This window comes from Rhinolophus sinicus, chromosome 3 (assembly GCF_057876585.1).
Source record: "Rhinolophus sinicus isolate RSI-liver-muscle chromosome 3, RSI-T2T, whole genome shotgun sequence".
NCBI classification, from domain to species: Eukaryota; Metazoa; Chordata; class Mammalia; order Chiroptera; family Rhinolophidae; genus Rhinolophus; species Rhinolophus sinicus.
In genome coordinates, this window is record NC_142503.1 from 114996595 (window position 1) to 115021130 (window position 24536).

At 35.8% G+C, this 24536-nt stretch overlaps 1 protein-coding gene across 13 annotated transcripts in view; it reads right to left on the reverse strand.

The window, feature by feature from the left end:
- The window catches only part of MIA2 (MIA SH3 domain ER export factor 2), an 84369-nt gene that overhangs the window by 39956 nt on the left and 19877 nt on the right, over window positions 1-24536 (reverse strand). For 3 of the 13 annotated variants that reach the window (XM_074328174.2, XM_019713645.3, XM_074328177.2), the window contains 11 exons: window positions 17212-17343; window positions 12624-12645; window positions 11889-11977; window positions 7529-7600; window positions 5630-5656; window positions 4962-5072; window positions 4247-4318; window positions 3601-3705; window positions 2978-3100; window positions 1380-1485; window positions 87-133 (listed from right to left, as the gene is read on the reverse strand). In XM_074328174.2, coding sequence (XP_074184275.2) covers window positions 87-133; window positions 1380-1485; window positions 2978-3100; window positions 3601-3705; window positions 4247-4318; window positions 4962-5072; window positions 5630-5656; window positions 7529-7600; window positions 11889-11977; window positions 12624-12645; window positions 17212-17343 — 906 coding nt within the window. Of the gene's footprint in view, window positions 1-86; window positions 134-1379; window positions 1486-2977; window positions 3101-3600; window positions 3706-4246; window positions 4319-4961; window positions 5073-5629; window positions 5657-7528; window positions 7601-11888; window positions 11978-12623; window positions 12646-17211; window positions 17344-22341; window positions 22916-24536 lie in introns of those variants that run through there. The other 10 variants (XM_074328173.2, XM_074328182.2, XM_074328178.2 and 7 more) reach the window with 8 other exon arrangements.

Genomic DNA, 24536 nt, shown 5'->3' on the forward strand with positions numbered 1-24536 from the left:
AATTGACTTTTAAAATAGTTACTAAAGACATACAGGTTTAATCCATGCTCTACTTCTTTTTTTTATATTTATGTAGTAATGCAAACCTTAGCAGCATGAATCAGTTTCTTCAAAGCTCCTTGTGGTTGATTATCTATAGTAAAAAACAAAAACATAATAAATTGGGGGGTAAATGCAATGCCACAATAGACATCCAAATGATTTTATTAATTCACTCAACTAGAGCCTTACAATTCTCTCCTCACTACAGTAATGAATTTGATATAAGGCAGAATGGCCTTGAATCTGCTCCCAAGAAGTTAAACAATAAAAGCACCAGAGGTACAAGAGTATCATTTAACAAGGTCCTTCATCACTCCAAGCACAGTTATAACAAGGATTTGGTATTCACCTAAATACAGTCCACAGACAGGCTATTCTTGGAATCCTTCACCATACAAAATATGAGTGGAATTATACTCCAAATTAACATTAAACAAACATGAGTTTTCTCATTAGAAAATTATTTCTTCCAAAAAAAGTGGAAGTGAAAGTACAAACAGAACTGTATGTGTTTACTTTGGAAATGTAATTTTCCACCAGTACATTAATGTTACCATCAAAGAAAACTTTTAAAAATCATACATTCTCCTCCTTAATAAATTTGTTAATTATGCAGGGGTGGAGGTAGAGAAAAGAGAAAAAACACAAAAGTCAAAAGGACTACCATTAGGGAAAACTAGGTGTAAGATTCATAAGATTTCTCTGCACTCTTTTTGCAAGTCTTTTCTGTGAGTCTATAATTATATGTCAAAATAAAAAAACAATTCAAGTCAAAGGAATTGGTTTGAGAATACAGTGAGTAGCTATGGTGAACCTAACTTTTTCCTCAGTTTCCACACTGCAACCAAGAACAGCAGTAAAAGTTTGGGATGGCCAATGTTAAAGCACTGTAACCATCTGAACCATCTAACTAAATAAAGCAAAAAAAAAAAAAAAGTGTCTTGAGGTATTCATTTCTATAACACTCACTTTTTTTTCAAACTACTCACCCATCCATTGGATTATCTTACAATACAGGTAAAAAGAGGCATTATAATGATTATGATGCAATGTTAAAATAGCTATAATGAAGGTATATACAACATATGAAAAGAACAGAGGAAAGAGGCTGTAAGTCTGTCTGAGGAGTTGGAGAGAGATTTACTGAAAAGGCTGTATTCCAGCTGGAGCTTAACTATAAGGAATGGTGAGAAAGGGACAGAGTACTAAAGAAAGGTGGACAAGATGCGCCAAAGCAGTGCATAAAGAACAGGGTGAACATGGGGAGCTCAAAGGAAATACTAGAGCTAGTTGTCATTTTCAGCAAGAGGCAAATCATTTCAAAACTAAGTGCGCACCATTTTCTGAATCACTCTTCATTTCCAAGTCCAAGTTATCATCCGTTAGGTCTTCTCCAAGCACAGCAGCCCAATCTTTCATCTTCAACAAGCGTTCAGTCAGGGTCTTGACATTTAGCAAAAGGGGGAAAAAAAAGACGGTAATTAATACCTCATGCTAATGATTTACAACTTCTGAAGGTATAGTTGTAGTTTAAAAACCAATGCACAAAAATAACAGTACATGAACTCTTATTCTCCATCTGGTGTCAAGATACGTAAATACTCTGAAAAATTTAACATTCATTGGCTATTCAATTCTTCAAGTTAAAAACTAAAACCGGTTATTCCTAAATCAAATACAATTCTTGGTAATGGCCCATATTTGCTATAAAGTGACGAAACATTTTCTTATATGATATTTCTCACATGCCACAAATAAAAGTGGCCACTAACAAGAGAATAAACTGTGTGAAGTCAAACAAATCTGCAAGTGAGGTACATGATATATGAAAAAATCAGATTTCACGGATTCGATTTATTCAAGTAAACAACTAGCTGAGAAGTTCAGCTGACATAAAGAAAAAGAAATGATAAAAGAATCTAAATTGGAGCACAAGAGGTTTTCCAACAATACTTTTCTTGAATAAAGAAGGATTTTCTAGCACTACAGATAATAAAATGATTGTGCCATATATGTTTGTGGAGGGACCCACCTAAAAACCCATTCTGCTCTATAATTTCCACCCTTCGATCAGCTCCCTCTTGAGAGTTCCAAGCACAAATAACATGGCCTATCGCTTTGTGTAGAGCTTGAGATTAGCATCTCATTCTTGTTCTGTTTAGGAAGAATCCCAAGTCCTTTAGTAAATATAGGGGAAAAAATAAATAATATGCCAAATTATGAATACAATTCCTAAAGACAAAATCTTGAAAACATTCTTAGTAGCAACATAAACAGCATGAATGTGTAGCTTTCATGATGGTAATGTCCACTTTGTTGTATAGATTACAGAAAGTTAGTTTTACATCTTATTACTTGATACTGATACCTGAGTATCTGTTTGCAGCTTGAAAACGTAAGATTTAAAAGAGCAGGCAGGAAAAAGGGCTAGGAGGGGGAGCAAGGAATAGGAAAGAATCAACAAATCTTAACAGTAGTATCAATTATTTTATTCCTATTCAAGTTTCAATCACAGTTTTTTTAAGTATTCATCTCTGTGAAAGTACATATACCAGCTAATTTCAGTATTAAAGATATTCAATCAATACACATAATTCCATCTGTCCAATTTCTAAAATTCTTTCCAACCTCTTCTTATCAACAGAAACAGATGACAGTTTAAAGACAAAGGTAAAATCCATTATTCTTTTCCTTTCTTCATTCAGTACTGAGGCTTAAATACAGAGAGGGGGGAAAGGGATAGATGGAATGTTGATATATATGCTACAAATCTGTAAGGTACAAATTGGAAAATATGCCAAAGAAGTACATATCCTCAAATTTGGCCAAATAAATGATCAAAATAAAAGCTTCGGAAAACAAAAATTTTCACATTTCACAATAAGTATAAAATTCTAGCTGACTCAGTCACTCGGTAATCAGCAGGACCATTTACCTTGATCTGATTTTCTTTATCGCATAGAACTTGTTTCGCATATACTTTGGAGTCTTCCAATGTTACTTTCTGTTTATTAAGTTCATTCACTTTCTCTTTCCATTCTTCAGCTTCTTGTAAAAGCTAAAATTCAAACCCGACAAGAAAAGCAAAGCAATTCATATTATCCATATGTATTTATGTATTATTAATAGATATTATACAATATAATGTGTTGCTGAGAAGGGAAGAAGACGGGAAGGGATGGAATGAAGAAGGGAAGGCAAAGCAGGCTCTTATTTTCAAAGAACTTTCAAAAGAGTGGTAATGTAAAATAACAGATACTTAAACCTTCTACTGATTAGCAATAATAAACCTGTATTAAATAAAAGGTTTTCTGACATGTATTTGTTAGATTTGGTCATTTCTTAACATTCCTTATATCCCATACACCATGCATACCTTACTTATATGAAAATTTATCCTACCAGGAGAGACACCGAAGAATACAACGGAGACCATTCTGCTCTCGTGCTCTCCAGGAAAAGCCTATTCTTGCTCCTAGCAAGGGTCAGCCATGAGTATGCCCAGAAGATTTATAATTACAATCCTCACAAGTTGAAGAGTCCCTATACAGTACAAACCTGCTTCTGGCTTTCCTGAAGTTGGGAGTTTTCACTCAAAGCATCTTTTATAGCTATTTTAAGTCGTTCTTCATTCATTTGAAATATTTTGAAGGTTGTTTTGGCCTAAGTAAAATAAAACATATCGAGTTTACAACAATTAGTTTAATAGCTCTTTTTTACACATACTCCCTACAACATGGAATTAAAGTAAAAAACATGCCAATATTAACAGGAGAGGCAGCATGGTGTAGCATAAAAAGGCTGGCCTAGACTCAGGGTCTAGTCATGGCTTTGACACTAACTTGCCATGAGACCTTGGACTTTGATTTAACGTCTTGTTACCTTCTATGTACTATGTAGCAAGTTTTGTTAACTTTTTATTATCTGTCTCTCTTACCAGAATTAAACTTTATGAGAACTTTTCTGTGAATTTTGTCTACTAATGTTAAGTGCCACGAACCTTTCAACAGTGATCAGCACATAGCAATAGCTCAATAGAAAGTCCAATTAAAAAAATGGACTTTCCTGTGGTACCTTGTATAAAAAGTATATATCTAAGACCCTTGTATCGCAAATTCTAATTTATATCTTATTCTTTACTCATAAAATAATAAAACTAAAATGACTAACAAAAGCAACAGACCTATTAACTAATTCAACTTACTTCAGCTACTTGTGATTTGAGGGATTTTGATTCCTCTTCTAAGGACTGTATCTTTTTTGAAATATCCACCATCTGGAAATACAGTATCAATCAATAAACAAGTATTTACCAAACTCCTCAGTTTCCAAGATGCCACATGTATTACATATATCGTTAACCTAACACTTTTTCTCAAAAAGCTGAGGGCTCAAATTAAGAAACCTTCTCAGCCATATGCTTAAAGGGATTTTATGTGAAAGTTACATAATAGTAATCTATCTCATCTTTAATATTTCATAACATTTAAGTTTTATAGGCTTCAGATAAGTCCATTAACATCATCTCTCACTAAATAAAATCACACACAAGATCTTCCTTAAGACAGATTTTAAAATAGGATGACAAATAAAAGAAAGTTAATGTTCTTCAATATACCTTTTGAGTGATAAAATAAAATCCATTACGTACGTGATTATTTAACTTATTTATGTGAGCTACTTCCATAGTGCATATAGAAGATTTCTACAAGAATATGCAAGAAACTTAACATGATAATGGTAACCTCCAGTGAACAAAAAGAGCTAGAGGATCTGGAAATTTTTACTCTCCTGTTTACAGCCTTCTGTAGTCTTTGATTTTTCACAGTGTATGTAATACTTTAACCAATATCATATTAATTTTTTAAAATTCAGTAACTTTATTTTTCCTACAGTCTCCTCAAACATAAAAGCCTTACCAATTCATCTTGCTCAGAATGTTTAGACTTCTCCTCTGTGAACTGTTTTTCTAGAAAGAGAATTTCATCCTCAAGTTCAGATTTGGACAAGTTCAGCTTTTCACAGATTTCCTAAAAAAAGAAGCCAACTTTTTAAGACAGACATAGGAATTTTTGGTTAGGGTAAATCAGGTGAGTATAATCAAACACATAGGCTGGAAGTTAAATAAGTTTAGTTTATGTATTTGTTTATTTTTATAACATTGAAATAATGGCAATTCTAACAGCGGTCAGCAAACTTTTTCTACAAAGAGCCAGAGAGTAAATATTTTAGTCTTGCAGGCCATGCAGCCTCTGTCCCAACTACTTAACTATGCCTATGTAATGAGAAAGCAAAGATGACGATATGTAAATTAACAAAAATGCTCTAATAAAATTTTATTCACAAAAACAGGTAGAAAGTCCAGAGTCTAGTTTGCTAACCTCTGCTCTAAAGCATTATCAAAGGGAAAAGGAGAAATAAATACAATTTAATATAATTAAAGGAAAATAAATTCCAAAACCAATCAAGATTGTTTCATAATAATATTCCACATTGAATTAAGACACATTTTCTGTGATGTTTTGAATTTAAAATGATTAGTTATTAGATTATTCCAATTGGATATTAAATACTATAATAAACATACCTCACATATTTGTGATCCTTCAACAAACTTGATAAAAAAAAAAAGAAACCCAAAAATTCAAAGAACTTAATGTAGGCCAAAATAAAAGCAGAACAAGTACATACTATATTGGTTAAAAAACTTATTTATATGTATTTCCCCAAATTTGACTATTTAATGATATGAATTCTCTGACTTGAATCCAAATTACCATATTGTTTTGATTTTATCCACAGATTCAACCATCAAATTTTTTATTGTATTTTAGTTTATATTCAATTATATTTACAAATCTTGAAAATAAACACTACGTATTTAAAAATTAATCAAATTAGAGAAAATTTTCCGAAAACGTTCATTTTAAAGTAAAATTCAACTAATCTTATTGCTAGATTATGTAAATTCAATGCCTTGATAAAAACTGATCTTTTATTTTATCCACAATTCCACCAAGCTTGAGGAAATGTCTATGTACTCCAGTTTTTGCTCTTCTGTTAGCATGCCAAATGTTTTTTAAAATTCTTTTTTAATCAAACTAATAAATTACCACTAGAACAATTTAAAAGAGAAGATCAACAACAAATATAATAATAATTTCTTGAGAATATTAATAGGTAACAAATGAATAAAAGATTAAATTTATTTCATTTGGAATTCAATTTATAACTTACTCTGCACTCTACTAGGAAATTCTGAATCATGACATAGGGACTTTCTGATGGTTAGACATCAGTGATTGAGAACTGCTAAGCTCGACTGACTGAACACGTACACCAAAAGTACAGAGTCCACTGTATCCTACTTGAATATTAGTAAGCTTTTTATAACACTTTCATCTCAAAATAGTAAGGCACTCCCAGTATCCTAACTTGTCATAGCTTAGCTAAACAACAAATTATCATACTTTCCTTCCTTACTATTAGTCAAATATATGCATATGTCTTCCAAAACTCTACACTCAGTCACATGCTGGCAGCTGGAAATTGGTCACAGTCAGAGTACTTACACACAGACCTCAGCAAAATACTACAAATAAGGGTTCCTGCCTTTCAGAGAGCCCATTGTTAAATATTTACCAGCACACTACTGCTTATAACATAAATTTTGGTCTAATTCTAGTCAGCTCCTAATATACTGGGGATGAAATAAAGGCAAGTACTACCACAATATGCATGATTTATTGCTAAATTGCTAAATTTATGGAAAAAATCCTGTTTTTCTTTCCACAGGAAAGTGAATCAAAAAAAAAAAGGGCCAGCCCAGTGGTTCAGGCGGTTAGAGCTCCACGCTCCTAACTCTGAAGGCTGCAGGTTCGTTTCCCACATGGGCCAGTGGGCTCTCAACCACAAGGTTGCCAGTTGGACTCCCGCAAGGGATGGTGGGCTGTGCCCCCTGCAACTAGCAACGGCAACCGGACCTGGAGCTGAGCTGCTCCCTCCATAACTAAGACTGAAAGGACAACAACATGAAGCTGAACGGCACCCTCCACAACTAAGATTGAAGGGACAACAACTTGACTTGGAAAAAAAGGCCTGGAAGTACACACCGTTCCCCAATAAAGTCCTGTTCCCCTTCCCCAATAAAATCTAAAAAAAAAAAAAAAAAAAAAAGTAAAGAAAAAAATGGTCACAAAAAAATAATACATTTCCCAGGAATGAAGAATAAAAAGCTCCTATATAGATTTCAGTGAACTAAACGTGCCTCACTCAAAACAAGTTAGCAGCAAGAGCTCAAATATTTAAAATATTTTATGCTACTTATTATTTCCTATATTTAACTTTTTCTTTACATTTAACATGCAGAGATGCTCTTTCACATTTCCTTTGAAATCATTTGGAGAAGACACGTAACTTTTTTAAAGTTTATGTTATTTAGTAAGAACCCTCCCCCAGCTTTTATAATTATACTATTTGTTTTTACCTCCAAACTTTGTGCTTCTGTTGACTCCTTCTCAAAGCTGGAATCCTTTAAAGATGACTCTAAGCCTTCATACTGAAAAAAAGCAACACTGTTAAATCTCTACCAATTTTATTCCAAATTTTATCTGGATAGGTGTCTTAAGAAGCAGACAGAATCTACTTCCTATTAAATTTCCATGGATTTACTTAACTTTCAATTTTTCAAATATGAATACTAAAAACAAACAAATCCCAGGCAGCTAACACATCACAACCCAGTAGCTTGGGCAACACATGAAAGAACTTCACACTTAAGATTAGGAGAGCTGTGCAAGTCTACCTATCCATTAAAGAAAAATTTATACTAAGATGCCATCAGAAATTTTCACTTCTAATTCAAATCATACAACAAATAAGGCAAGTAAGGAATAGAAAATGTTTCAAAGATAAAGAGAACCAAGGATATTGTAAAATAAAGACAATGAAACACACAATGCTATCAGATTTAGCAAAATTCACTTCAATGCTTTAAAAAAAAAGTAATTAAAGGAAACACCAGATTGTTCTGGATCAACCTTCCTGCTAAGAACAAGAAAAAGAGCTGGACAAAAATACCAAAAAACAGGATATGTCTGAAGGCCTCAGAGAGTTATCAAAATGGTGACAATTTGTGACAAAAATGGGAATCCTCAGAAAGGCAAGTCCAGCATTTGACATTTCCTTCACCCACCCCCCCATCCCTAAAAGTAGAGAACGATAGGCTAAGAAATTGAGCAGAGATTTTAGTAGAATTGAGGGCTGAGAAGACAAAATTTGAAGTTTAGGACCTGATGAGTGGGATGAGCCATGGAGCTCAGGTTTTAGGGTGGGACCATGTGACAGAATGAATAATGACCTCTCCAAATTCTGCCCCAACCCCCGAAATTTCCAGATGTGATTAAGTTAAGGATCTTGAGATGGGGAGAATATACAGGGTTATCTTGGGGGGCTCAACATAACCCCAAGAGTCCTTATAAGAGGGAGGCCAGAGGATCAATGTTAGGAGAGAACATGATGCAAAGATGGAAGCAGAGAATGAAGTGATGCAGCTATTAGCCAAGGAATGTGGGTAGCCTACAGAAGGTGGAAGAGGCAAAAAACAGATTCTTTCCTGGAGCCTCCACAAGGAAACAGACCTGCTCTTCAATTTTAGCCTATAAGACTGGAGGTTTTAGACTTCTGATCTCCAAAACTATAGCTGAGTAAATTTGTGTTGCTTTACGCTACTAAGTTTGTGGTAATTTGTTACAGTAGCAATAAGAAACTAGTATCAATCCACAGTGGCTACCTTATAAGCAAGTCTAAACCAGAAACAGACTAATCCTTTTAATAGGTCAACTTTGCACACACCTTAATCAGTGATGAAAGTAATTGAAGATTTAAAATGTCCCCAGCCCAACTGCCTATGAGAAGCAAGAGTAAATCCTCACTGGAGAAAGATAATATCACCCACAGCTTCAAAATTATCTACACAGTTTTTGTTATACTATCACCGATACTCAACATAAAATAACCTGGTATTCAAGAAGACAAGATTTAACTGAGAGCCACGGGAAAAAGTGAGCAAAAGAAATAGAGATTCGGGGAGGACAGTGGCTCAGTTGGTTAGAGCACGAGCTCTGGGCAACGGGACTGCGTGTTCGATTCCCACATGGGCCAGTGAGCTGCGCCCTCCGCAACTAGAATGAAGTCAATGAGCTGTCGCTCAGCTCCCAGGTGGCCAGATGGCTCAGTTGGTTGGAGTGCGGGCTCTCAACCACAGGTTGCCGGTTCAACTCCCGCAAGGGATGGTGGGCTGTGCCCCCTGCCACTAGCAATGGCAACTGGACCTGGAGCTGAGCTGCCCCCTCCACAGCTAAGACTGAAAGGACAACAACTTGACTTGGAAAAAATCCTGGAAGTACACACTGTCCTCCAATAAAGTCCTGTTCCCCTTCCCCAATTTAAAAAAAAAAAATAGTCTCAGAGGACACAGATCTCAGTCAGACATTGGCTATCATCAAAAAGATAGATAATAACAAGTGTCAGGAAGGATATGGAGAAATTGGAATCCTCACAAACTGCTGGTGGGAATGTAAACTGGTACAGTCATTGTGGAAAACAATTTGGTAGTTCTTCAAAAGTTAAATATACACCCAGCAATTCCACTCCTAGGTATATACCCCAAAGAATTGAAAACATATCCACACAAAAACTTACACATAGCAGCAGCATTTATAATAGCCAAAAAGAAGAATAATCCAAATGTCCATCAACTAACAAATGGATATATAAACTGTGATATGAAATATTATTTGGCAAAAATAATTAAATACTGATACACTCTATAACCTGGATGAACCCTGAAGACATTATGTAAGTGAAAAAAAGCGAGTCACAAAGGACCACATATTATATGATTCCATTTATGTGTGATATCAAGAATAGGTAAATCTATATACAACATGGATGAACCCTAAAAACATGCTAAACAAAAAAGCCAGTCACAAAGGACATGTTACACGATTCCATTTATGTGAAATGGAATCCAGAATAAAAAAATTTATAGAAACAAAAAGTAGATTAACTGTCAAGGACTTGGGAATGGAGGAGATTGGGGAAAGGGTGATAGCTAAGTGGTACAGCGTTTTCTTTCTGGGGTAGTAAAAACGTACAAAATGATTTTGGTAATGGATATATACATGTAACTCTGTGAATATACTAAAAGCCACTCATTTGTGCACTATAAATGGGTGAACTGTACAGTATGTGAATAATATCCCAACAAAGCTATAAAAAAAAAACTACACTATAAAAATCATCAGATACCACGGACTATATCTGAGATGTGCAAGAGATGTGCAAATCAAAAATGTATAAAATGATACTGAGAGAATTTTAAGACATAAATGGAGGGATATACCATAGTCCATTGAGAAAAATTCAACTATATATTCAATGCAATCCCAATCAAATTCCTAGCTGGCAATGTGCATGTTGTAAACTGATGAAATGATTTAAAATGTATATGGACAGGCAAAACGCCAAGACAACCAAGACAATCTTGAAGAACAAACACTGTCAGATAGCAAGACTTGTTATAAAATAGATTTTAAAAAAAATGGTGGACGTGAAAATAGAAAAAAAAAAAAATAGACCAACAGGACAAAAGATAAACAGACTCAGATATATGCAGTCACTCAATTTAAGATGACACTACAGAACAAAGGGAAAAGGTGGTCTTTTCACATGAAAACATTCACATGAAAATCACTGACTCTTGACTTCCAAGTCATACCATCACAGGTTCAATTTCAAATAGATTAAATACTGATTAAATTTGGGCTTAATAGCTCCCCCTAAAATAATTCCTATGTATGAATTCCTATGCATTAAAGCCCAACCCCAGTATGAATCTGACTGTATTTGGAGATGGGCCCTTTAAAGAGGTAATTAAATTAAACTGAGGCTGTTAGGGTGGGCCCTAATCCAATCTAACTGCTATCCTTATAGGAAGTGAAAACTTGGACACAGAGATACCAGAAACTGGTACAGGCACAGAGGAAAGACCATGTGAGGACAGGGAAAGAGGGCGGCCATCCTCAAGCCATAGAGGGAGGCCGCAGAAGAAACCGGCCAACACCTCGGTCCTGACCTTCTAACCTCCAGAACTATAAAAAAATTAATTTCTGCTGTGTAAGCCACCAAGTCTATGGTATTTTGTTATGGTAGTCCTAGGAAACTAATACAAAGACTAAATGAGAAAAGTAAAACATTCAAGTTTCTAAAAGATAACACAGAAGAATATCTTCATATCCTTGAGAAGACAAAAATTTCTTAAGTAGGAAACAAAAAGCAGTCATCATAAAAAAAAGATTGATAAATTAGACCATGTTAAAATTAAGAACTTCTGCTTACCAAGACACCATCTGAAATGAAAAGGTAAACACAGAGTGGGAGATATTTACAATACATGTATCTGGCAAAGGACTCGTATCCAAAATACAGGAAAAAAATCCTACGTATCAAAAAGGAAAAAGATTGGCAACCATACCTTTAAAAGTGTTAAAAAAAAAATAAAAAAGGCAACTTCTCAGTAAAGCTATCCAAACAGCCAAGAAACATATGAAACCTCATTAGTCATGAAAACACAAATTGAAACCACGAGTCACTACTGCGCACCTACCTACCACAATGGTTAAAATTGAAAAGATTGGTAATATGAGGAGCAACTGAATTCTCATATTTTGCAAACAAATCATTAATAATTCATTAATAATCAACTGACATAGAAGTACTTGCATTGAGAAATATAAAGTCCTCTGATTCTAACATGAATATTAACATTTTCAAAAATGTCTTACCTCTTTTTGAACAAGGCTAAATTTTTCAAGTAGTTTACATTTTTCTTCAATTAGTGTAGAAAGTTCTACAGCAAGCTTTTTCTCTCTTCCTAAAAATAAAAGAAGTTAAAATGTGAAAACACTTATTCATAAAGATATATGAACCCCTATGTTCATTGCAGCATTATTAAAATAGCCAAAACACGGAAACAACCTAAGTGTCCATTGACAGATGATTGGTTAAAGATGTGGTGTACATACATATATATACAAATATACAATGAAATACTACTTAGCCATAAAAAAATGAGGAAATATTGCCATCTGCAACAACATGGATGGCTCTTGAGAGTACTATGTATGCTAAGTGAAATAAGCCTGATGGAAAAGGACAAGCAGTACAATTTCACTCATATGTAGAATAAAAAAAGTAACAAATGAACCAACAAAACAAAACAAAACAAACTCACTGACACAGACGACAGAATAGCGGTTACCAGTAGGGAAACAGGATAGGGAGAGGACGAAGTGGGTTAAGGGGGTCAAATATATAGTAACAAAAGGAGAATATACTTCAGGTGGTGAGCATACATGTATGTCAAATTACAATCTTGTACACCTAAAAATTATATAATGTTATTAACCAATGTTACCCCAATAAATTATTTTGAAGTTAATATTATCATGTTTAAATTGTTTTAAGTTTTAGAATTATAAACAACAACAGTGAGATCTAAAGTAGTAAAAAGAGCTTACCCACATAAAGCCGGCTTCGAATCTGAAACAAATTTTAAACAAAATTACATTAAAACAGACAGACATTCAAGTAAATATAATTTACTTAACTTATACTGCCCACTTAAAAATAAGACTTTTCTTATTGCCTTAGTATGCATATAAATTAGCCTAGTATTCTATGTCCAATGAGATAAATGTTACATATTAAAGTATCCCTATTGAAGGTTCACATTGTGTATTAGCATATGAAAGACTCTGAAATAACTATCTTAAAAATATCTATTTAATTTCATTTACCCCATTGTTCCTCAAACACATTTGACCCTAAAACAAACTATTTCAGGAAGCTCCTGTTATCATCGCCCCTAGTGCTAATATCCAAAATAACACAATTTCAGAAATGTTACCACAGGGCCATGTGTCGGAAATGACTATAAAGAAACAGTAAAGTTTTTTTTTTCTTCTTTAACCTCTCTCTCTCAAATAATGAAGGAAAAATTCCATTTGTAAGAGGGTCAGGTTTAGGGTTGAGGTAATATAAGTAAGTATAAAAACAAACGGGGACTTAAATCATCTACAGAAGATGTATAGGGATAAAATTAAAAGAGACAAAATTTAAAAGTCAAGGCACAGTATAATAGGTAAAGATGAAGAAAAAATTATTTAAATGAAACATCAGAGTGAGGAACTATCTCAAAAGGTTAACAGGCAACTACCAAAAAATTGGAGAAAAAACATTAAGAGATCTAGAAGTCTTAAGTATAAAGAACAACATCTAAAACATACTAGTACCAAAACGAGAAATAAAAATGTAACATGCAGAAGAAATTTACCAGAATTAAAAAAATTATAAAAGATCTCATATTAAGATTCCAGAAAATTTTAAAGGAGAAATAAGAAAAAAGATTTTCAAACGTAGACACATTATATTGAAATAAGACTATCAAATTAAAAGATTCTAAAGCTTCTACAGAGAACAGATCACTTACAAATGAATAAGAATCAGACTGACATTAGACTTTTCGATAAGTAACATTAGATGTAAAAATACAAGGAAGTACAGCTTTTTAAGTATTAAAAGAATGGAACTTTAAACCTAGAATGGTTATATCAAACAAATTATTTCAGTGTGAGGACTTAATTCAAATATCGTCAAGCATTCAAAATAAAATCTCAGAAGCTTTGTCACACAAAGACTCACACTAAAACAATCTTGAAAGAAGTATTCAAATATGGGAAGAATTAAATCTAGGAGATCCTGCAAGAGATATGTCAATTAAGGGTTATCAAATATCTTGGTAATTTATTTTTGTAGTCTTGAGTGATGGGTAAGGGGTGGAGGATAAAGTAAAGAACAAAGAAAAGAAAAAGAGAAATACATCTAGAACTACAGTTTTAGATTATAACAACATGATGGGGGTTAGAAAGTGAGAATGTATGTTATGGTCCTTATTTTCTTAGCAGAAAGATGTATTTACCAATGTACAAAGAAATTAGTAGAAACATAAAAAGTCAAACAAATTAATAAACTAGTCTGGAGGAATCTAATCCAAATACATCAATAATCATAATATATGTAGATAAACTCAATAGTGAAAACACAGAGATTGTCAGATTAGATATAAAAGAAATGATACAGGGCACACATTAAGTAAAAGACCAAAGAAAGGCTGAAAAGTATAAGGATGAAAAAAGAAAAATCAAATGTCACCCAAAAGAAAGTTGGTATGGCTATATGGTTAACCTCAAATAATAGACCTTAAGACCAAAGCATCACTAGAGTTATAGAGTGTCACTAGATGTCGATAAAAGGTTCAATTTACCATGAAACATAGCAATTCTAAACATGTATCCACCTAACAAAATATCCTCAAAATATGTAAAGAACTAACAGAATTACAGAAAGTGATAAATTTCTCATGACAGTGGGATTCAACCCACTTCTCTTCATTCTTGGTAAAGAAAACAAACAAAAAAGTGCAAGAATATATAATGCATGAACAACACAAATTAGTCACTTAGTACATGTGACCTAAGGGATGGATACAGAACGGTATCCATGTATCTGCTTTCAACAATGATCAGTGGAATAGAATTAAGAGTGCAGAAAAGCTCTACATGCATGCAGAACTCTAACATGCATGGCGAATAGGAACATGCATCGTGAATAGGAAAAAGAGGAACTATTCAATAAATGAAAGTGAAAAAATGGTTATATCTCAGGGAAAAATATTACATTGAATCCCTCTCCCATATCAGACAAAAAAAAAATGGATTCTAGATGAATCAAGGACTTAAGTGTTTAAAAGCAAATTTTTAAAATTAAAAGTATCTGTTCATCAGAAAACATCTGAAGGAAATGAAAAGATGTTTCATACTAGCACATTTACTCTACACAGAATCAACCAAGACAGAATCAAGAATACATAAAGTACACCTACAAATAAAAAAATAACAAACTACTTAACGGAAAATTAGGCAAAAGAAATAAACAATTATTCAAAATAATAAATACATATGGCCAGTAAATTTAGTAAGTTTTCAGTCTCGGGGCGGCCGGATGGCTCAGTTGGTTAGAGCATGAGCTCTGAACAACAGGGTTGCCGATTTGATTCCCACATGGGCCAGTGAGGTGCACCCTCCACAACTAGACTGAAGACAACAAGCTGCTGCTGAGCTGCCGGAGGGGCAGCCGGATGGCTCAGTTTGTTAGAGAGCGAGCTCTCAACAATAAGACTGCCAGTTCGATTCCCGCATGGGACAGTGGGATGCAGGCCCCTGTAACTAAAGATTGAAAATGGCGACTAGACTTGGAGCTAAGCTGTGCCCTCCACAATTAGATTGAAGGACAACGACTTGGAGCTGAAGGGCCCTAGAGAAACACACTGTTCCCCAATATTCCCCAATAAAATTAAAAAAAAAAAAAAAAAAAAAAGTTGCAGCCGCTATGGAAGGAAGGCAGTGTGGAAGTTCCTCAAAAAATTACTAACAGAATTACCATATGACCCAGCAATCCCTCTCCTGGGTATCTACCAAAAAAATCTGAGAACATTTTTTCATAAAGACATGTGTGCTTCAATGTTCATTGCAGCTTTATTTACGGTGGCCAAGCCATGGAAACAACCAAAATGTCCTTCGACAGATGAATGGATAAAGAAGTTGTGGTATATATACACAATGGACTACTATTTGGCAGTAAGAAAAGATAAAATAGGACCATTTGTGACAACATGGATGGATCTTGAAATTATAATGCTAAGCGAAATAAGTCAGACAGAAAAAGCAGAGAACCATATGATTTCACTAATATGTGGTATGTAAACCAAAACCAACAAAAGAACAAAACAAACAAATGAGAAACAAAAACTCATAGACACAGACAATAGTTTAGTGGTTACCAGAGGGTAAAGGGGGCGGGGGGTGGTAGATGAGGGTAAAGGGGATCAAATATATGGTGATGGAAGGAGAACTGACTCTGGTGGTGAACACACATGGGATTTATAGATGATGTAATACAGAATTTTACACCTGAAATCTACATAACTTTACTAACAATAGTCACCCCAGTAAACTTTAATTAAAAAGAAAAAAAGAAAATGAAGTTTTCAGTCTCATTACTGATGGAGGAATTCAAATCAAGATCATATCAAGATACCACTTTACACCCATTCAAGGGGCAAAATAACAAGTGTTGGAAAGGACAGAAATCAAATGGATCTCCAGGACCTCTTATATATTGCTGGTAAGGGTGTAAATTGATACAATTTGGAAAATAATTTGGCATTATCTTTTAAAAGGAGAACCACCACAGACCCTATAACCCAGGAACCACACCCCTAAGTATATTCCCAAGAGAAACTTAAAAATGTATAGGAGATATGTATAAGAATATACACAGCAGTACTAATTATAACAGAAAAAAACCTAAAAACAACCCAGATGTCCAAGAGTAGAAAATCTATAAATAAACTTTAGCATATTCCTGTAATATTATAGAGGAAAAAAAAAAAAAACAGAAAAAATTAAAGCCTCATCCAAAAATATGGATGAATCTTAGCATAAAATTAACATTTTAACATAAGATGGAGTAAAAAGGTTCCAAAACATAACATATGGCATGATACCAAGTAAAATTACATTACTATACTTTTGAGGAATATATACAAATATGACCAAAAATAATTTTTTTAAGGCATGGTATTAACACAAGATCCAGAACAGGGTCACCTTTACTACAGGGAAGCAGGGGGATGAAATGAGGGAAGATCACCTAAATGTAAGTGATAAGTTAGTGTTTTTGTTTCTAGGTTGGTGGTGTATTCACAGATGTTTAGTATGTTGTTAAAAACAAGCACAAACCAAAAATAAATGAATGAATGAATGAAGGGTTTTAGTATTAGTGTAGAATACTTCTATAAAGAAATCCTTTAAAATTTTTACACTTAAAAAAATTCCTCTAAATCCATACTGTTTCTAGTATCCACACAGTAATATCAATAACCCACATAACTGCAACCTAACTTGTTTCCTTAAAAGATATTTCTCATATTGTTCAACCTGAAGACAAAAATGAACATTCCCCTAGTACATAGCATTGGTTACTTACCGATCGAAAACTTCTCCACAAAAACAAGAAAAAAGCAAAAAATCCAACAGTAGCTGCACATATCAGCAATTCCCCGGGAAAACCATAGGAATTAGGACCTGGTGTCATATCTTCAGGTAATGCTGCTGCAACCTTCAAGACAAAGAAAATTAACTTTTTTTAAATGTACTTTTGATTAAAAGTATTGATTACAAACTACTTATACAGTGAATGTTTGTGTGTGTCCCCCACCAAAAATGTGTATGTTGAAACCTAATCCCCAATGTAATGGTATTTGGAAGTAGGGCCTTTGAGAGGTGATTAGGTTACGAGTCATGGCCTCATCAACAGGATTAATGAATGCCCTTATAGAAGAAGCCACAGAAAGATCCCTTGATCTTTCCATCATGTGATGTTATAGTGAGAAGACTATGAACCAGGAAACATGCCCTCACCAGACACCAGATCTGTGACACCTTGATCTTGGCCTTCCCAGCCTCCAGAACTGTGACAAAAATGTTTGTTGTTTAAACCACCCAGTCTATGGTATTTTTGTTATAGCAGCCTAAACAGACTAAGACACAAACATAAGTACAAGTTTATGTGTAAATATTATTAACACCCTTTTCATGAAACAGGTTGCCAGACTACCACCAAACAGAAGGTATGAGAATATTTTTCTGGCAACTTTCAAACACTATCACCAAGTGAAAAACAGCAGTATGGTGAAATGCATTAGTTTTCAAACTGGGGTTTGACAAGATGCCTCAGAACTTCTGAGGATGAGAGTAAGAGGAAAGAAGGCCAAAGAAAGAAGATGAGTTCAGGTGCTCTTATCCTGATTTCAACCAGTTTAGGTTTTATCTGTAGGGCACACTGGGTTTCATATAAGATTTCCCTATAAGTTAAAAAAAAAAAAGAAAGAAAGAAAGGATCTGCAACCCTTCAGACTTAGAGGTGGCAAAAGTTACCCACTATTGCTGGGTGCCTCACCGTTTCCTAATAATTCTGTTAATCCTGCCCATGCATCTGTAACTAGCAATAAAATCTCTTAATTTGAAAAAAACAAAAACACGGATCTGCAGCTTTAAAAAAAAAAAAGTTTAAAAACCACGATGGAACTTTGGGTTTGAAATCTGAATCCCTCTATCCTACCTCTGTGGCTCCCTTCTCTTATCCGTAATGGGAATAATGCTTGGAACATGCAAGGCCTGTGGGTCCTCAATAAAGGCAACTATTTCTATTATTCCTCCTTCAACGACCATGATCCTTTCCACATTACTCCTTAGCAGGTCTTCTACATGAAACAGCTTGGGCTTTTACAATTGCTTCTGTATTTCATCTTTCCTCTTCACCCAATGGGGTTTTCTTTTCTGTTACCAAAACCCAGATGTTACTCGATCACATAATAAAAAGAAGGCAGGGGAGAAAAGGAAAATGCCCTTTTAAAGAACAACCAGCAGTCTAATCAGATTAGATTCTTTATACGGTTCAGCCCAAAACCTCTGGACCATATCTTCCCTTTTTAGGTCCTTTCTACCTAGAAAAACCCCCTTTAATGTCTATTCCCCATCCAAAACCTTTTTTTTATAGTTCTAATCTATATACACGCTCTTTCCAAATTGCTATCTATAGTTCATTAACCTATATTAAATACACCTGATTATACTGCTTCTTAAAAATACCCCTTTACCCTGAACACAGTCTGCCTCTGTCTCTCTCTACATTATCCGTTACCAGTTAACAGAAATTAACATCACTAAAGCCAATCAATTATTTAAAAAAATATATTTCTGCCTCTGAAAAAAAAAGAGGCATTTAATACACATAGCAGAACAGTTTTCTTTAGTGTATATATATTCTCCAAGAATCTTAATTTCAGCTATTTCAAAATATAAAACGTACACTTCAAAAATCTAATAATCAATATGATTCCTTTACCATATTACGACACTTTAAGCAACAATTCTAAAACCATCTCTCAGATCAAACATGCAACTATCTTTAGTACATGATACTTCTTAAATTCAATAGCATTTATCAGCCCTTCTATTCTAAAAGATGGTAAATTCTAGGTTCAAGCTTTGAGCTGGTTGGACTGAGGAACAGCAATGAATCTGGGTCTCAAAAATTCATCTCAAATCCATTGCTCCAGTCTTAAGTGTTCTGGCTTTCTCATGGAGAATTTTCACCTTTAAATATTAACTACAATATAGCACTCTACCTCACAACAGCACAGAAAGAATAACCAGATTTATCAAACATCAATAAATACCGGGGGTGCCAAAAAAATGTACACACAAGACTTGTATTCATCTTTTGTTACCAGTATATATTGAGTATTACAATTTTAATAGTTTTTTTTCCTTTCTTAAAATGTGTATACATTTTTTGGCAGGCTTTGTATAACACAATTCACAATTACACATAATTTGGTTAATAGGTTCTAAATTTTAGAAGTGATGGGCAACTCTCCATAAATATGGTAGTGATTAATCACAGAATACTTAAAACCTATTCCACTCCCAAACATGAGTACTAAAGGAGTTCTAGAGCAAGTATCTTAAAAGACTCAACTAATCAAGTTAACAAAATACTCTAGGGTTAAATCAAAATTGTTTTTCATCTAACCTCAATAAGCATGATATATATTAATAAAAACAAAATAATAGAATACATGCCCTGAGAATACTTGATTACAATGCAAAGTTCCACTGAAGGGTACACCGCTCCAAGATATAAAACTTGAAAAATAATTTCCCCTTTACATATTAGTCATGCTAAAAATTGGAATATTTTTTCCCTGTAATTTAGTAGTAAACCACCAGAGTTTAAAAGGGAGATTGACTCACTCATTATTCATTCACAAGTTTGATAAAAACCTATTTTTAATATGCCTCTTAATTTTCTCAGGTCTTTATTTTACCCAAATGTAAACTGATGACCATAAATAATAATAACTCTCCCTTTAAAAAGGGATCAAAAGAGATTTAGGGGCAAATGGCCTAAGAAGAGCTAAGGAAGAATTAGAGTTCAGCCTGAAACAGGAATTGCAAAATTAATAATTACCTGAGAAGTTGTTAGTATTCATTTAGTCACCCGCCCATCCACAAATTCTACATTTATTAACAAATTATATTCCAGACACTTTTAAAAAATATTCTCTCCTTTTACTTGTATCCATTTTCATAGTTTCAACTTCCACTATGATGATAGCTCACAAATCTAGGACTGCAACTCTGAGTTTTATAATACTGGCTAATCGGACAAAGCTGGAGGAGTCACTGTACACAAGGACCATCTGCTAGTCTGTGCTCTATTGAGACAGGGAAATTTCCTGCAAATGGTTATGGTCCATGACCCCTGATGGGAGGAGGGAGGTAGTCATTCCCAAAGCCAATCATACAGGAGAGGACCTCTAAAAGGAAACCACTATTTGAGCTTAAGCTGGTAAAACCCCCATTTCTACTTTGGTCATTCTCTTTTGAGACACAAACTTTGAGAAAGGTTAGCGATGGGTGCTAAATGGTGCTCAGCATATAAAAATATGCCAGGTCTTAAAATGGGACAGAGCCTAGGAGCCCGGAGAGGAAGGCCTATTATATACAGGCTGAATTGTCTGTATCTTTTTCTCTGTGGTTTCTTATTTAGTATTTAGTTAACATTTAGTAATATGTAGAGGGGAAATTATTTTTCAAGTTTTATATCTTGGAGAGGTGTACCCTTCAATGGAACTTTGCATTATAATCAAGTATTTTCAGGGCATGCATGTTGACATTCTATTATTTTGTTTTTATTAATATATATCATGCTTATTTGAGGTAGATGAAAAACAATTTTGATTTAACCCTAGAGTATTTCGTCACCTTGACTGGTTGAGTCTTTTAAGATACTTGGTCTAGAACTCCTTTTGTTACTCCTGTTTGGGAGTGGAAAAGGTTTTAAGTATTCTGTGATTAATTACCACCATCAATTCTAAAATTTAGAACCAATTTACATTTAGTAAGTAAAAGTTTATTTACATGTTTCAGGCTTGTTTCAGCTACATTATGAGAAATTAGGCTTAGTGTAAAGTGCTAAATAAAAGCACATTGTCTCTCCATCACTTGCATTACCTGGAACCTACTATGTCTCCAGCAAGCATCACTGCATATCACTCCCTGAGCCCACTTTACACTCTAGTAATACAGATCCACATACCATGCTGTTTGCTGCACATACCATGCTGTTTCATACATCCTCTTAAGCTACTCCCAGAAGGATTTCCTAAAGAGTCAAGAAAATGTAATCTCTCCCACCCCTCAATTTCCCTAGCAGTTGGTGTATGCTTCAGTAAGCACTTCAGTTTCTACTTTGTACTATTTTCTTGTCTTGTCACCCTTAACAGACAGCGTATCAGTCTCCCACCCAAATTGTCTTAGTCCATGTAGAATCTCCATAGAACTGTCATATGTATATGTATATATGAATACCACGGCAATGGTACTTTTTAATTTACATGACAAGAAACCAGTAATAACTGCCCCAATATTGAAAGGGGCTTGTTACATTTTTAATACAAATAGGTTTTTTTTTTAAAGCCCTGCAACATAAATGTCTCTTAACATGTCAACAAAGACACCTATAAACATTCAGAAAAATCCCTGCAACATGATCATAAACTGAACCAAAAATAAATAAATAAATTTTGAACACTGGAAGTTTAATGTCTTCAGATTTTACATCAACATGACCTTTTACATTAACAAGACACTGAAAGAAGCGAAAAACAACCTCACTTATGGTAAAGCATCTCAGAAGAGAATTCTTTATTAAAAGAAAATGCAGAATTAGAATCCCAACTCCCAGTCCAAGCTTAGGTGCCCTTTCAGCACGAGAAGAAGTTTCATCACTAAAAGGAACTCATTTCGGAAGATCACTCCTTACCCTTAAGTTTCTTACAGTCGGGGGGCGGGGGCCTTTGGGGAGACAAAGTGTCACGGGACCCTGTTCAAAATAACATGATGGAAAGGCTAACTCGTTTTAGGAATGGGGAAACACTTAACACACCTTTACAAAGCCCACTAAGCAAATGCTCTCTTAACCTTCCTCATCTCCTGGTCCCCTTCCACCCACAAAAAAAAAAAAAAAAAGTCCAAGCATCCTACGAACCTGGCTACTGCCTGGGACACAGGCCGGAGCCCGGCGGCAGGTGAAGACTGGCTTCGGAACCTCGGACCACTGCGGCTCAGACCCCAAAGCCAAAGTCTGCTGCTTCCTTTCCTGGGCGGCTTCCGCGACCCCGGGACCAAGTAACCCTGATCGCGCCTGGACTCACCCTGCGAAGCTTTTCCAGGACCAGCCCCAAGTATGGCTGAGGGGCAGCCCTGGACCCCTCCATGGCGCCAAGGCTGCCTGGACTGTAGTGGCCCCAGCCAGGGCCTTGACCAAGACACAACAACCGGCAGAGAACACGCAGCGTTCGGTCCGGAACCCAAACCCGCACTAGGCAACCGGACCAGACCACTGAGGAGCCGGCTGCGGGGGGTTGCTGGAGGGAACGGGGCCGACAGGCCTCAAGTGTCCACACTGCCCACACGGAGCGCCTCAGCCCCTACGTTACGCTTTCCGTCCGCCGGATCCGAAGGTCCAAGCTGGCCCCGCACAAGCCTGCGACTTGCCATCTCCTCGCCTCCCCACCCCGCGGTTTGGTTTAGGCCAGGCCGCGGAAGGGAGGCGGGGAGGCGGGGACACCGTGCATTTCCCCTCCTACTTCGCGCGAGGTTCGTAGACGTGTCCCTGGCGCTCGCTCTTAAAGGGACCGGCGCTCTACCTGGCGAAGCTACCCACCCTTAGAATTCGAGGGGCTAGGGGCTGAGAGAATGGGGTTCGGCCTCAAGTTCTGCGCTGTACTGTGGAATGCACAGTCTCGACGACGAGGGCTATGGCCTAGATCCCCCCACATCGGGTGGCCACGGCGGCACTGAGGCTTCTCCTGGAGGCCTCTTGGTGCAGCCTGGCAGGTTGAGCGCTGCGCGACCCCTCTACCCAGAGGCCAGCACCAGGCCGAACCTCAACCTCCAGCGCTTTCCTCTTGCAGCCCCGCAAGAGTCTGCTGTCTACACCCCACGGAAGCCCTGACAACGTGGTATCCCGTCGTACCCCGCGGGGTCCAGGATGACCGGCCACCGCCTTCATTCCAGTTAGAAAATGGCTTGCAGAACCCGCGCCTGTGTGTCCTGCCAACGGTGTCCGGACTTTCGACTTTGGACAGGAAGGCATCTTGGGTCACCTTTGATCTGGGCAGAGTTTAACCTCACCCACGCAAGAGAACATCGATCGGGTCTCTACTCAGCGGAGGGGTCGAGAGGGTTACTCACTTTTACCTGAGTTACCTGGGCACCTGTTAGACAAAATTGGCCTAAACTCCATGACCTCCTAGTTACTTACCCAAATGCTAAATCAAACCCTGGTGGACCTTGGCTGGACAAGTGCTGTTCTCCTGAGAAGGGGAGCTAGAAGTAGCACCTTGCCCTCTAAATTTAGGACCCTATTTTTAGGTCTGTTGAATAAAGTACGCGGGGCTGGATTTGTTCATGGGAGATGGTTTTAGCTGACCTAGTTGTAAAGGATAACCTATCTCTGAATCTTCATTGCCAGCATAATAATCCTTTTCTCCATATTCGGCCTTCTAACTCAAGTGAAGCAACTCTAAAAGGACCGATACTTCTTCCTAAGCAAATCACCCAAGAGAATTCAATAGTTGAACGAAATCTTAAATCCTTAGGAAATTTCCCTAATGTAAACTCTGACAGCAACAGAAATTGTGCCAAAAAGGATCAATAGTGGCCCAAATTCACAGCAAGTGATTTTCAGGACTAAAATGAGGCCTAGTTTTTTTGGAACTCAGAAGTGTTTTCTCTGCGTTGCCACATCAGCCTAAAGAGTTTCAGGAACTATCAGTATCAGAGAGGAGGTGAAATTGCTTAATACTCGATTTTTAAGCTTTTAGACAACCTCTAGAGATGTTAGTTACACAATGTGCATTGAAATTATGTGAATAGCTTATTGCTCAAAACAAGCATAATCAAAATTTTATCTTTAGAATTTCAAAGAATCTTAGAACAATATATGATTCAATTAGAACATTGTAGTACTCTATAAAAATCATTTAATAAGTCTGAACGTCTTTAAGGAACTCCAGAATCATTTTCACCTTTCAGGAGTTAAATACAACATAAAACAAAACAAAAAACTCTTTGCTCTCCCTAAGGCAGTTTGTGCCCTTTTCCAATTTTTCAATATTTACCTTTCCAAATATTAAAAACATGGATGAGAGACAAAAGAATAAATAAATAATTAAAAAA